Source organism: Zingiber officinale, chromosome 3A (genome assembly GCF_018446385.1).
Source record: "Zingiber officinale cultivar Zhangliang chromosome 3A, Zo_v1.1, whole genome shotgun sequence".
In the NCBI taxonomy this organism is placed as follows: Eukaryota; Viridiplantae; Streptophyta; class Magnoliopsida; order Zingiberales; family Zingiberaceae; genus Zingiber; species Zingiber officinale.
Window position 1 is genome coordinate 163,668,224 of NC_055990.1, and position 14,866 is coordinate 163,683,089.

Genomic DNA, 14,866 nt, shown 5'->3' on the forward strand with positions numbered 1-14,866 from the left:
GTCATCTCTATTTTCTAATCTCTTGTCCTTTCCTCTGGTCCAGGTTTCTGATCACGGAGTATCTCGATAATCGTGGCTAAGTTACTCTTCTTTTACCATCGAAGCTCAATCAAGAAGCTCTAGACGTCTCACCAATAAAGCGCAATTAACAGTGACAAGTTCCTACGACTAGTTGATGGCTCTTTTGAAGTGGACAACTAGGAGCGCATTTGTTTCTTAGGAGATTAATTAATGCGCCATCGACCATTAATGAATGAAAAAGGTTGGTGTATTATATATCATTAAGTTCTGTCTGTTTTATAATTTGTTTTTGATAAAAAGATTGATATACATGATGCATTGCGTGGCGTACAGCTACGCACGCCCCCACAATCCTTCAAATCCACCGGGAATTATTGTTGAGTCAACCCAAATGCTTCGATGACTTCCTTCCATTGCAACCCAAGAAATACTCCATGTGATGCAGTCACCAACAGCTTTTGGAACGACATCAATCTCCAATCCATTCCCACTCCACTTGCCGATTTCATTTCTTTTGCCCTGATAATTGACCACTCTGTTCACCCAAAGTCTTCCCATTCGATTGTTCCTTTTCTTCTTCTTCTTCTTATCTGACGATCGTGAGCGGCATCGACTTCGTCGGTCGCCGGGGATTAGTGCAATCTGTGGGGGGAAAGAGTGTAAAACGGAGATGAAGGTGGTGGTGGAGGTTGCGGATGCAGCGGGGTTGATGCCGAAGGATGGCCACGGGTCTGCGAACCCGTTCGTGGAGGTGGAGTTCGACGACCAGCGCCAGCGCACGCAGACCAAGTTGAAGGACCTTAACCCGGCGTGGAACGAGACCTTCGTCTTCAACGTCTCCGACGCCGCGCAGCTCGTGGACAAGACTATTGAGGTGTCGGTGTACCACGATAAGAGGTCCGATGGCGTCGGTCACCGACCTAATTTCCTTGGCCGCGTCCGCATCTCCGGGGCCTCCGTCCCGCTGTCCGCCAGCGACGGGGTGCTGCTGCGGTTTCCCCTCGATAAGCGCGGCATGTTCTCGAACGTCCGCGGTGATATCGGACTCCGCGTCTACGCAATGCCGGAGTCAGCCGCGGAGGTCAGCCTCGCGGCGGATGTGCCGCTCGCTGGTCCTTTCGTCGCCGTCGAGGAAGCTCAAACGGAGAACAAAGAGAAGAAGAAGACGACGACGAAGGCCTCTTCGTCGGTCGCTCCGGAGGAGCCGCCTCGGGCGTTCTATTCCGTCGGAGTCGGCGATACCGGTAGCGCTGCCGCTGCCACCGCTGCCGGCGGAGGATTGGCGCACGATATCGCGCAGGTGAAGCAGGCTATGTCGGACTTACCTCCGGTCATGAACATGTCCCAAACCCAAGCACGGGCAGCAGCAGCGGAGGCGAAAGCTGCGCCTCCGCCGGCCCTGATCCAACTCCTCCCTCCTCCCCTCCGACCCGGCAGTCAGTACGACCTCGTGGAGACACCGCCGCCCCTGGCAAGCCGCCCCGGGTTCCGCAGCGCGATCCTCGGCGCCGCAGGGGAGAAGATCGCCTCCACCTACGACCTGGTGGAGCAGATGCGATACCTGTACGTGAACGTGGTGAGGGCTCGGGACCTCCCCACCATGGACATCACCGGCTCCCTCGATCCGTACGTGGAGCTGAAGCTCGGGAACTACAAGGCCAGAACGAAATACATGGACAAGAATTCCAATCCCGTGTGGCAGCAGATCTTCGCCTTCTCCCAGCACAATCTCCAGGCCAACGTCCTCGAGGTGGTCGTCAAGGACAAGGACTTGCTGAGGGATGACTTCGTGGGACGACTCACCTTCGACCTGGCTGAGGTGCCCCAGCGGATGCCCCCCGATAGCCCCCTGGCGCCGCAATGGTACAAGCTGGAGGACAAGAAGGGGGACAAGATTAAGAATGGCGAGCTCTTGCTCTCTGTGTGGATGGGGACGCAGGCCGACGAGGCCTTCCCCATTGCTTGGCAGTCCGACGCCCACGACATCAGCCTCGAAGGCCTAGCCAACACCCGCTCCAAGGTCTACTTCTCTCCCAAGCTCGTCTATCTCCGTGTCATCGCCATCGGGGCGCAGGACCTCGTGCCACACGACAGGAGTCGCCCGCCGGTCCAGGTCTTGCTCAGAGCACAGCTGGGCCACCAAATGTTATGCACTCGCGGCGTCCCCGGCACGATCAACCCTGTTTGGAACGACGAGCTCATGTTCGTGGCGTCGGAGCCGTTCGAGGAGCCGCTCGTGTTGACGGTGGAGGACCGGGTGGCGGCGAACCGCCACGAGCCGCTCGGCCGGCTGGTGCTGCCGCTGTCCTACGCGTATAAGCGGATGGAGCATCATCACAAACCGGTGGAGCCTCGTTGGTTCAGCCTCGCCAAGCCGACGGCCTCAGACGAGGTGGCCGGCGAGAGCGAGAAGAAGAAGGAGCAGCACAAGTTCTCCAGCAAGATCCACCTCCATCTCTATCTCGAGATGGGCTACCACGTGCTAGACGAATCGACGCTCTACAGTAGCGACTTCCAGCCGGCGTCGGCGTCGAAGTTGCTCCGGCCTAGGCAGAGCATCGGAGTCTTTGAGCTCGGCATCCTCGGGGCGCGCAACCTCATGCCGATGAAGGCCATGGACGGGCGAACCACTGATGCCTACTGCGTGGCTCGGTACGGATCCAAATGGGTCCGGACACGGACGGTCCTCAACAGTCTCTCGCCGCAGTGGCACGAGCAGTACACTTGGGAGGTGTTCGATCCCTGCACGGTGGTCACCATCGCCGTCTTCGACAACTGCCATTGGGGCGGCGGCCACAAGGAGGGCGTCAGGGACCAGAGGATCGGCAAGGTCCGGATCCGGTTGTCAACACTGGAGACCGACCGAGTCTACACCCATTTCTATCCCCTGTTAACGCTACACCCCTCCGGCCTGAGAAAAACAGGGGAGCTGCATTTGGCCGTCAGATTCACCTGCACCTCGAGGGTGAACATGTTGGCCCTCTACGGGAAGCCGCTGCTGCCGAAGATGCACTATGTCCAGCCGATTTCGATGAGGATGATGGACTACCTCCGGCGCCAAGCAATGATCATCGTGGCCGCTCGGCTGGGCCGCGCAGAGCCGCCGTTGCTGCGGGAGGTGGTGGAATACATGCTTGACGTGGACTCCCACATGTTTAGCCTGCGGCGGAGCAAGGCCAACTTCAACCGCATCATGTCGCTGCTCTCCGGCGTGACCGCGGCAGCCGGATGGTTCAACGCCGTGCGGAGCTGGAGGAACCCGGTGACGACCATCCTGGTTCACGTCCTGTTCGTCATCCTGGTCTTCTATCCGGATCTGATCCTGCCCACCGTGTTCCTCTACCTCTTCCTGGTGGGCGCTTGGAACTACCGGTTCCGGCCGCGAAATCCGCCGCACATGGACACGAGGCTGTCCATGGCGGAGACGGCCCGACCAGACGAGCTCGACGAGGAGTGCGACACGTTCCCGTCGTCGAAGCCCGCCGACGTCATACGCAACCGGTACGACCGTTTGCGCAGTGTGGCGGGGAAGGTGCAGACCGTCATGGGCGATATGGCGACGCAGGGCGAGAGGGTGCAGGCGCTTCTCAGCTGGCGAGACCCACGCGCCACCACCATCTTCATCCTGCTCTCCCTCGCCACCGCCGTCGTCCTCTACGTGACTCCGTTCCAGGTGCTGGCGGTGCTCGTCGGAATGTTCCTGCTCCGCCACCCTCGCTTCCGGAGCCGTATGCCCTCTGTTCCCTTTAATTTCTTCCGGAGGTTGCCGGCGAAGTCCGACATGCTTCTATAGACTCTTCCCACGACTCCATTTCCAGTCCAAGATCAACGTTGTGCAATGAATATGGAATCTCAACTTTAATCTACGTGATACGGTATCATTCTTCTGAATTCAGCAGCCAATCGATTTGGATTGAATCTGAAAGACATCATTCTGCTCGATCTTTTCGATACCAGCGAGAAAGCTGCAGCCCTTCATAAATTAGCATGCGGTCAATTTACTACTTTCCCTTCATTAATGATATAATTCTCATTCGTTTTTCTTTTTCATGATCTTGCAAGCTTCGAGTTCAGGCGAAGATGAGCAGTTTGCATCAGAAACACTGATTAAATGACAATTACAGAATTGGCCAGTTGCGTTACATTGTCATCATAAACGGCATGTTCTTTCGGTGGCAATGCATGTCTCTTTCTGGAAGAAAGTGACATTTGAACTGTAGATTGAATATTGATTTTTATTTTTTTAATGATCGGTGGCATGTCCCAGCTTTCATCAATAATCGTCCTACGCATGCCAACAATCCACCAAATAAAGAAAAATATCTGGAGACTGTAGATTCAGCGGCCAAAGTATGAAATGTTATTCAGATAAAGAAAATCTAAAAAATTGAGCTCAAGAGATTTAGCAGTGAAAAATCTTTATTGACAAATGACAACGCTCCTTGTTTGAAGGACAATTTGCATTTAAAAATATTGGGACTAAAGTGGATAATTTCCTACAAATTTTCAATCACAAACACTTGGACGGGCCTGGCGCCATCCATTAGTAAACAGGCCAATCGGAGCCCATGAACGGCCCATTGTGTAATTTTTGAAAACAAAAAAAAAAAACAGGGACTGAATTGGAAATATTCCCGTCAAGTTGCACACTCCTATCTTTGCAGCCCAGCATTTGATAGGCTTTGAAGTAAATTGACCATTCCCTTCGATTGGGGCGATTAACAACAATTGCCACTATATTGAAGGTAGAAATTTCACTTTTAACGGTTGGCTGTTGTATCCTTACACTTCTCAGGCTACTCAAATTTATTGTAATGCATGAAAGAGACTGCTATTTATGGTGATTCGGTTTGAAAGCGAGGAGATGACATAATGCTTAGGAGTGGTATCGAGTTGGATTATATGTTGACTGACAAAAGACTCTTAGCTGAGAGAATATGGCTGTAAGCTATCTTGGAGCTAAAAACTGTGAACCTGCGTACATTATAGAAAGAGCCAATAGAAACATTAGAGCGAGAGGGTCCCTAATACAGGCATTCTGACGCTCAAATTAAAATAGTAATTAAACGAAATAGAGAAGGTGATGAACAACAAACAACATTGTAAATGCACGAGTGTTCGGATGCATATGCATTCATGTGCGTACCTGTTAACGGAGAGATTTTTTTTTTTATACCGTCTCTCATAACCTTCTCATTAATGAGGCAGTAAAAAAAATCCAGTGTTAGAGTATGTTGGGTACTGGAGTATGTACAATAGTCTTACTATAGGCGGAGGGAGGCTCCATTGCATGCATATGCCAGAGTAATGATATATTGCCTGATAGGTTGTTACAATTCTTCGATGATGTTATCTCCTAAAGAAAGTCTAACTGACTCTAGAAAGACCGAATGTGAATTAGAAATCATGCTCATGTGGGAAACTAGGCCACAGATGTTCGACCGACACTGGGATCGAGCGGATGTAAGCTGAGGGTCATGGTTACGAGTGAGAAGCTGAGCCCTGAAAATCCGTCTAGCACTGGGACCAAACGGATGTAAATTGAGAGTCTTACATTTAGAAAAGTAAAGAGATGAGCCCTTAAGGTCCAACTAACCTTTGAGTCGACCAAATATATGCTGGGAATTCGAAATCCACTCGAACAATATGTTTGGTTGGACTTTATGTCAGAGGGTCATCTATACTCGACTGTTATATTTGAGTATAAAGTTTAGTCCAACCGAACGATATATGTGTTGGATATAATTATCCCAATTAGATGGCTTATTTATAAGTTGCACACGTGAATACGATCCGAACCCTTTAAAGTGATCTAACTTATGTCCAGTGGGTTTTGGGTAATTAGATGTGGATTTCATACGTGTAGAACCTTTAGTCCCGCATCTATTATCATCTATATGCCGATAATAGATGCTCAGTATATATGGACTTATAGTTTCACATCTATTATTATCGATGGGCTGATAATAGATGTCCACTATATATAGGATTGGTCCCCAATGACTTAGGAAGATCTTGATATAGCTTTTGGTTCCCCATTGACCTAAAATTTTTCGGCGCCGTCATCCCCTAAGTCCCTCGGAAGACCTACATTTTCTTTCCGCTACTTCTTCTTCCATAGGATCTTCTGGACGACGCTAAAGGACAAAGATATGATTCTTCAATCAGGTTCTTTGTCATTATGTTTATGTATTATTAGTTTCTTATGCCATGTTCTCGACGAAATCAAGATTCATGCTTATATATTCTTGTTTTCCCTATTTGAATTCTTATTTCGGTTGTTTAGAATTCATGCGGCTTAGGTTTTACGACAACTTTCAGGTGGTATCAGATCCCGGATTACCAGAAGGTTTAACCACCAACTGTGCACAACAGTCATGGTCTAATTAAGCCATGTGATTACAATATTACCTCGAACAAAGAAAGTAGAGATTCATATGTTCGAATTAAGAGGACCAGACACCAGATAAGGAAATCCTAGTAGATCGGGTGGACCGAAGGACAGGAAGACCTGGTGAGTCGAAGGATCAAACTTGGGAAGCATGTGGTCCTTTGTTTGAGGGGAGGGATTGTTGGGTTTGTAAGGTTGCAAACATAGTCCCATATTATAAAACACATGAGAAAGATCATGAGTTTATAAAGAGAAAAGATATCTCCATTGGTATGAGATCTTTTGGGTAGAGTCCAAAAGTAAAATCATCATGATTTAGTCCAAAGTGGACTTATTTCGATATGATGTCAATATGATCTCAGAGTTAGACCGCTTCTTAACTTTACAGTCACATTAATTAACTTTTTTGACGTCAAATCCATCTTATTTTACTCGCTGTATTACATCTATTCCTTAGCACAATGAGATCGTGATGGATCTAAGGGAAAAGATCTCTCACTAATATCAGATTTGCTTACATGATCATTAATCATTGTAACATCATAATTAAAGGCCTCAATATTTGTTGTGCATTTCCACAATCCATATTATAGTTAGTTTTTTGCACGAGATGATTTCTTTATTTGAGTGTGATCGTTGTTCTTTATAGCCATTGGTTTATTAATGAATGTTACTTGGTGAAGAGAAGATCAACGCAGTCATCGTGGAGTCGCTGAGTTGCTGTTGATGATGGGAGTTCTAATGATTAAAGGAAAATTATGGATCGAAATGATGAAGAATCACTCAAGACTCAAGCGCTGTAGCGTTTGTCCTTGTTTATGCCAAGTGTTGCAGGAACATAACACAAGTTACCAAACGAATCAGACAAAAGCTTCCACGGTCACAGTCGCTCGATGTCTTTTCACCTGCAATTTTGTACTACAACAAGGAATCTACAGCCAAACCTCCTTCTTCCTACTCTAGTGGAATCATTAATGATGGAGAAGAAGGAAAGCAGCAGCTCAGTCACAGCGAAAGCAAAGGCCTGAGCCAGCAAAAAAACAAACAGGAAAAAAAAACAGAGCAAAGAGAGGGAGGGAGAACTTGAAGAAAAGGTTCCTCTCTTTTCTTTGCTTTTGCTTTTTCTTCAGAAATTCACTCAGCTTTGTCTTGTTGCACTGGAACAACATTTCCATCATATCGAAGCTTCTAATCTTTGTTATAGTAGAAGTTTGGTTTCTTAGTTTCTTAGACGGCTTTCTTCCTTTGTAGCACTAAATTCCTTCAAGTAATTAAAATTTTTCTTGCCATTCTCTTACACTATTACATCTTGAATTTAACAGGTAAAAGTAGGTTTTCTACCTGGATCAGAAAGTGATGGACTGTTTCTTCATGTTAGGCAGCATTTAACTTCGTCAATATTTTTTTATCCTTGAAGTGTCTTCTTCTTCCTTTTTTTTTGTTTTTTTCCCTCCTCCTTCTTCTTCTTCTTCTTCCACCAGTGAATTACCGATGGCTGCAGAAGTCCAATAGTTTCTTTCTCCCTTCCACAATCTCATCGAAGAAATCGTCCATTTGCCCGAGGAGATTCTCAGTTCCAGATCGCAGCATCGCAAACCAAGCTTTCAATCCCTCCGCCTTCTCCATTATGTCTCCTCCGGCGAAGTCTAGCTCACATCCGGCTCTCTCTAGCTCTTCTTGCAACTCATCGGCGAACGTCCGCGCCTGCCGGAACTCGTACATGAGGATCCCAGGCCTTCCGGACAGTCTTTCCATCTCTCCGACCACCCTCTGCTGCAGCCTCGTCATGGAGACGGCGAAGACGGAGCTGCAGAGTGTGGAGGCTTCCATGACGGCCAATACCGACGAGCAGAAGACCGACCCCCATAGCAGGATCATTAGCAGCAGCGAGCTGGCGTTCCTCAGCGCATAGAGCGCCCCCCGGAAGCCATGGAATCCGTTGTACCTGGATTCCATCGGCACGCGGTCGTCGATCCGGAGTGACGCCGGCTCGACCCTCGTCTCCGCCAGCACTCTGTTCTCCTCCTCCAACCCGGTAGCTTCTCTCCGGCAGATAGAGATCGCGCGCATCACCTTCACCGAGCAGGCAGAGGAGGCGATTAATTAGTATTGCATCTTTGAGCGACATAGAAAACGAAGGGAAGATCATCAGCAGACCTGGCGAGCGAGGCGAGGATTGGGTCCGTGCTGCCGCCATTGGTCTATCGAGGAGACTACGTCAGCGCCGGTGGAGCAGTAGCTCTCTACGCCGGATATACCGAGCTTGATGACATGGCAAACGTCCCAAAGGCGTGAGCTTTCATCCATGTACTCGTCGAGCCACTTGCCGCCGGCGGGGAGGTGGAGCTTCTGAACCAGGCAAATTAGCTGCGAGTGGAGCGAGCGGAGAAGGGCGATGACACGCTGCAGGAAATGGAGGGACATGAAGGCGTCCGAGGCCAGCGACTGGTCGAGCTCGTCGAGGCCGTGAGTGAGAAAAGAGAAGAAGCTATTGACGGCGCCAGATGAAGGCTTCATGGTTGCTTGGGTAAAGGAGGCGAGGGAGGAAGGGAGGAGTTTATAGGCAGTGGATCTCAGCCTCCTGAGAGATTAAGAAGAAGAAGAGGAGGAGGAGAATGCAATGATGGCAAGTGTCTGCCGTGGGGGGAGAAGGATGATTGGGAATCTGCCATGATGCATACTTGTTTAGTGGCAGAAAGAGGAGCATGTCATGGAATCTGCCAAAACTAGCGAGCTCCAGAGTGAGTTCGATCACATTCATTGCTCCTAGCTCTCTTATTCCTCTACCTCTAAAGAAGAGAGACTCTGCTCCACTGGTCATGGCACAACAACGCTCTCCATGGCTCCGTGACAGCTGCTTCCGCTGCCCCTCGAATCGTCCTCGTACAAGGAGCTGAGCCGCAGCATCTGCGACTGTGCGTGTGGGAAGCGCAGTTCCATGCTTTGACTGGCTGCGATCGAGTTCTCGGCTTCCATAAAAGACAAAAACAAAAAAAAAAATGGAGCCGAAGTGGAACGAGGGCCCTTCCGATTCAAGTGCTCTGTTTTTGTCGTCACTCTTCTGCCTTCCTCGCGTCACTTTACCCAGACGCAGTATAATCGATCACTGTAAATGCCGACTGTTCGTCGTCCTCCGTCGCGCTGGACAAAACATACAAATCTTCTCAAGAGCAGCGGCAATCTAATCTCGTGGAGGAATGGGAGGAGGAGGTGCCAACACGCAGCCAGTACTAGTCCCCATGCTTGGGTTTCGCTCATTCGGAACAGGGGAATGATGGGTTTCCTTGTACCCACCCAAATCTCTCTATCTTCCCCCATCATGCTCCTCCCTTTTTCCACCCTCGAAGACTGCAACAGTCCGCCTAATTGCCTGCGCTCGTGGGTTCTCGGACGACGAGACGAGACGAGACGATCTAAAGAGCATGTTGGTCTTTTCAGATTCATTTCTCTGGGGAAAAAAACACAAAGACGAGGTGCAGAAAATTTACTACTCGTCGTTCGTGCGGTTACTGAGCTCGATCGCTCGCGGGTGATTGATTGCATTAATGGCGATGGACATGTGGTGGGGCTGCAATTGGAGTTGGCGCCATCGTAACAGTTCGAAGGATGGTCGGGTGTGTTCGTGACTGGGGACAGGGGAGGGACACGACTGCGTCTCCAAGTACGGCGCGTCAGGGGATCTAATTGCATCCAGTCCTAAATGTTGGGATCCGAAAGGGATGGTGGCCACGCTGCCCCTGACTGATTCCGATAGATACACTTAATTTGAGCAACGCAAGCAAATCTTGTGGACAGTCTTCCGGTCAAGTGAGTCGAAGTCGATCGCGGCTGCTAATGTCCCAAATTCTAACTCAGGGTTCCATCTTGACGTATTCAGAAATCCACCTCCCGCTCCGAAAACGACACTGCTGATCCCTTTCGACCATGAGCTCCAAAGGAAATAATTCTCTCTTCCTTCTCTCCTTCTAACTTCTTATCCTCGCTTTGTGGTCTATAGACTGAGCGTTGTTTATTTTAGATTGTGGATGAGAAAAATAAGAAATTACAAAAGTCGACTTATTTTGCTAATAGCGGTATTCGCCGATAAATTATACAAAAATTTGGTTAATAGTCGAATGTTTATATTTAATAGCAGCATTCACCAATATATGTTGAGACGAATTATACTATAATCCTTGGTTTAGGTTTCCTGGCCAAACCCTTATTGTCCATCTCAAAAACATAATAATTAACCAAATTATGTAGAATTGGATTTGAAGATTGGTCCACGTGATGGGCCTTAGCCCATTTGTAAATATTTAATCAAATTAATTTTGATTATTGAAGCTAAGCCTCTATTAGAATCGGTATGGTATGTTGCAGTGGGGCTATGGTATCATCTAGGTATTCTTGATTCAAATCCTAGTTAAAGTATATTTGTAGAGATTTTTCCTCCAAATGAAATGTGTAATTACAGGATGTTGGGTTGTTGGAGTGTTCATCGCGAATGCTTTCTGATTTACTTTGACGATCGACGAGGACTTCTAAGAAGTCAAATCGATTGCCACATGTTCGAGTTCATCGGGTTAACATTTTTTATATGGTAAGGTACATAGCCCATAGGATAATGGTGTAACTGTTAGGCCCATTAATTAGGAGACGAGTTCCTCTGTCCTGGAATCCCCGTGTCCCACTTGTCGCAGCTCTCCCACCGTTGGCGGCCTCCACCCACCAATCTGACTAAACTATATCGTGGGGGGAGGTGAACCCAGGGGGATCGGGGGCGGCACGATCGGGGACGGAATCTGGCCACTATCAGACCCTTGCGTTCCTTCGCTATCGACACCGGCTCCTGCTACTCCGTCGGACGATTCTGGCCACGATTGCACCGGCCACGATCCCCCTGGTTTCACCTTCCCCAAGGTATAGTTTGGATCCGATCGACGGTCGAAGGTTGCCGACGATGGGCTGGCTATGACAAATGGGACATGGAGACACGGGGAGTCTGGGACAGAAGATTCCGTCTCATTAATTATGCATCTAAGAGTCAAATCCCAACTCTAGCAAATTATATTAATTTTTCTCCAATGTGATGACAACTCTAAGAATGATGTCCATTGGGATGAGTCTTCATAAGTAGGGATGTAAATGAATCAAACGATTCGTGAGCTATTCGGGACTCGATTTGGTAAAAATTCATTCGAGTTCGTTCGTTTATCTTATCAAGCCGAACTTGAGCTCTATTTCGAGCTCGACGATTTTATTGAGCCTAGCTCGAGTCTAAGGACATTCGGCTTGTGAACTCGCGGACATGTTCGTTTATAGGTTCGCAAGATCGGGCTCGAGCTCGGCTCGTTTAAAGAGCTCGAGGTAATAGACTTGTGAACTCGGGCTCAAACTCGACTTGATTAAAGGGTTTACCAACATGTTCAATAATGTGTTGAGTTTGTATGTTTAATGTGGTAATTTGGGATGTTCAATGATGTATTGAGTTTATATTTTTTTAATTATTAGGTTTGTTGAATATTTATTCAAACGAGTTTTCGAACTCGCTTAACAAGCCTGTAAAACAAATTCTAAAACGAGCAAAAAAAAAAAAAACTCTAAAATGAGCCCGGACTCGCTTAACAAGTTAGACTCATTAACTATGATAATCGAGCTAATAATGAACCAAGCTCGAACTATTCATAAGCTTGATAATTTCAAAACGAACCGAACTCGAACTCAAATATAATTTAAGCGAATCGAACTCATGCCTAATACTATTCGATTTGATTTTAGAGTTTAGTGGTCGACTCGTTTATAAGTACTTCACGATGATTGATAAAAGTTTTTAGAGAATCACATCAGGATTAGTTGAATAATGAGCTGATACCTTGGTTAAAAAAAAATATATGGTTCGTTGCAGAGTATTTTCTTCTAATAGATCGCACGACATATTTACAGCTCTTAGCAGGTTAAAGAGGGAAAAGAAAAATCGAGCCGTGTCGTCTATAGCTTCAATCCTCGCCGGAGATACGGAAAGTAGCCGGCCGCCGGGAAGTCATGCCATGGAAGTGGAAGAGGAAGAGGAAGATTGAAGCCAGTTGGTGAAGGTATGGAGCGTCCTGACGTCGGCTCTGTAATGGCGCTGGGTGAACTCCACGAACTGCGCCCACGTGAAGTCCGGGTACAGCCTCCCGCCGGCGGCGAGATCCTTCGGAGGACGTATCATCTTGTCCTCCCTCGGACACGCGAAGAACGCCAGAGACCGCCGCTCCCCGTGCCGGTGCACCACCGCCCTGTGCAAACAGCTCTTGTACCTTCCGTTCGCGAGCGCCTGCATGCCAATTCGCACGGATTTTTCTTTCAAAAACAAATTGTAAGATCAAATTTTCGTCAGTCTCTGTTCTTCGCGCGATTAGATACGAATTTAATAGGAGGCCACAAAAAAACAAAAGATGCATGCTTCCAGAACAGAGCAGCGCCGAAGTAGAGCAATTCTTGCGTGGAAAACTCGTTACTTTCCCGAAAGAGAGGAGACAAAGGAAATGCAGGGAGCTGACGGACCATGAAAGTGTCGCCGATGTTGATGACCAGGGCGTTGTGCAGGGGCCTGACGGCCTGCCACTTGTTGGAGGCGAACACCTCCAGGCCGCCGACATGCTCGTCCTGGTTCAGGATCGTCAACGCCGTCGGATCGCAATGAGGCCCCGTCCCCATCGTCATCTCCGGCTCTTGGCACGGCGGGTAGTAGTTGCATCGCATTATGGAACGCCCTTCCTCGAACAACTCGCGGTAATGTGACCGATCGATCCCAAGGCTGATGGCCAACAGCTCCATGATCGCCAGCGACAGCTTCTTCATCGATTCGCAGTACATTTGATACACCCTTCTATATATAGTTCGATGCTGTTACGTCGTTGACACCGTTACCGAAATTGAAGCTACTTTACTCACCCCATTCCGTCAAAGTCTTTGCCCATGGTGGAGGCGAAGTAGTCGACGACAATGCAGGACTCGGAATCGTGATGGCCGAAGGAGAGCGTCTCCTTCCAGGGGAGCTTGGAGGAGAACCGGTCAGCGTGTGCGCCGGAGTAGCCCCACAAGCTGCCGGGCTTCCTGCGGGCGCGGAGCTTGTCGGGGAGCGGCAGTTTGAAGAAGGCGTCGGTGCACTCCATGGCGTCGCGGACTAGCCGCTCACCGACGCCGTGGTTGGTGACCTGGAAGAATCCGTGGCGCTCGCAGGCGCGCCGGACGAGCTCCGCCGCCCGCCTCGTGGATGCCTCGTCGCCGCGGAGGAAGCCGTGGAGGTCCACCACCGGGGCGTCAAGCTCCTCGATGGCGGCCTGCCGGTCTCTCCGCGGCCATATGAACGCCTTGGGGATCCTCGTCTGCTGCCGGAGACTGGAGGAGTCAAAGGTCACGCCGCCGCCGCCGCTGCCGACGTTCTCATTGTTGATGCCTCCTATCGGAGGCCACAGAAGAATCGTGGACGGTCTTGAATCCATGGAGATAGAGAGACAAGGTAAGGTAGAAGACGAAGGAGGAGACGACAATTTGGATGAAAATTTTGGGTTCCGTTGATGGTATTTGTAAGCAGTCAAGCAAGAACAGGACAAAACCATACAAAACCAGATGATTTCACAGTTCATCAGAAATAAATTAAACAAAACCCGATCAAACGATGGTAATTAATCAGATCAAGGTCACTGGATCTTACGCCAATTTCCTTTTAATTTAAGAAAATCTTTGTAGGGCACTTGTCCGTACGACCAGTTAGGGACTATCAATCTCAGGTAATGATCGATATCTGAGTATGATCTACATGAAGGAACATGTTGAGTTCTTTCATCGAGCATGATGCCCTGGTTCTGTCATCTTCCCTCACTTTGAGTTGGTTTGATTGGCCGTGCCGGCCTTTGGTGAGAAGGAGTAATCGATGCCAGGGTTGGAAGAGCAAAGCAGAGCATAGCAGAGGCTGCTACGTAACTTTGTCTTATTGCACAGTCAGAAGCATCGAAGAGACAAAGTTTGTATGCCCCTCATTATTCTCTAGTTTGGATCGATGTGTTGGAGTCTCTTTCAGCCCATCCTCCTCCTGGGGCCTCCCATGGCCACCTCCACTCCTCTCCCTCACTCTATCTCTTTGCATACCCACAGACTCAACTAGTTGACAAACCGCAGCTAATTAATCGGCTGATATAATAATAATACATTGGAAATGGATAAGCATGCGTAAGAAATTATAACAGTAACACGTTATCAGTGCAAACATTGTGAGAATCTCAATCGAGCAGCAGAGAAGATTGCATCAGCTATCAGAATCTATATATGATCGATACAGACAAAACAGAGAGAGGGGAAACGCAGCCATGACTTGCATGGTGCGTGGTGTTTGCGACCTTGCAAATTAAATTCATAGGCCAGAAGTTTGCAAGCTTCATGCATGCAACCTTATTCCAGAACGCATAATACTTGTAAATTTAGTTCAGT

At 48.6% G+C, this 14,866-nt stretch overlaps 2 protein-coding genes and 1 long non-coding RNA gene across 3 annotated transcripts; 2 read left to right on the top strand and 1 right to left on the bottom strand.

Annotated features, from left to right (window-relative positions):
- The first annotated feature begins 384 nt into the window (after positions 1 to 384).
- On the top strand, positions 385 to 4,069 carry LOC122053299 (FT-interacting protein 7-like). The gene has a single exon (XM_042615295.1). The coding sequence runs from the start codon at positions 692 to 694 to the stop codon at positions 3,812 to 3,814; it is 3,123 nt and encodes a 1,040-aa protein (XP_042471229.1). The 5' UTR covers positions 385 to 691; the 3' UTR covers positions 3,815 to 4,069.
- Positions 4,070 to 7,296: 3,227 nt separating this feature from the next.
- On the top strand, positions 7,297 to 9,857 carry LOC122053300. The gene is made up of 2 exons (XR_006132182.1): positions 7,297 to 7,506; positions 7,735 to 9,857. It is a non-coding gene; the product is annotated as an uncharacterized LOC122053300 (long non-coding RNA).
- Positions 9,858 to 12,265: 2,408 nt separating this feature from the next.
- On the bottom strand, positions 12,266 to 14,107 carry LOC122054229 (gibberellin 20 oxidase 2-like). Its single transcript, XM_042616040.1, has 3 exons — positions 13,331 to 14,107; positions 12,941 to 13,265; positions 12,266 to 12,710 (listed from the first exon to the last, which is right to left on the bottom strand). The coding sequence occupies exons 1-3, from the start codon at positions 14,023 to 14,025 to the stop codon at positions 12,435 to 12,437; spliced, it is 1,296 nt and encodes a 431-aa protein (XP_042471974.1). The 5' UTR covers positions 14,026 to 14,107; the 3' UTR covers positions 12,266 to 12,434.
- Positions 14,108 to 14,866: the final 759 nt, after the last annotated feature.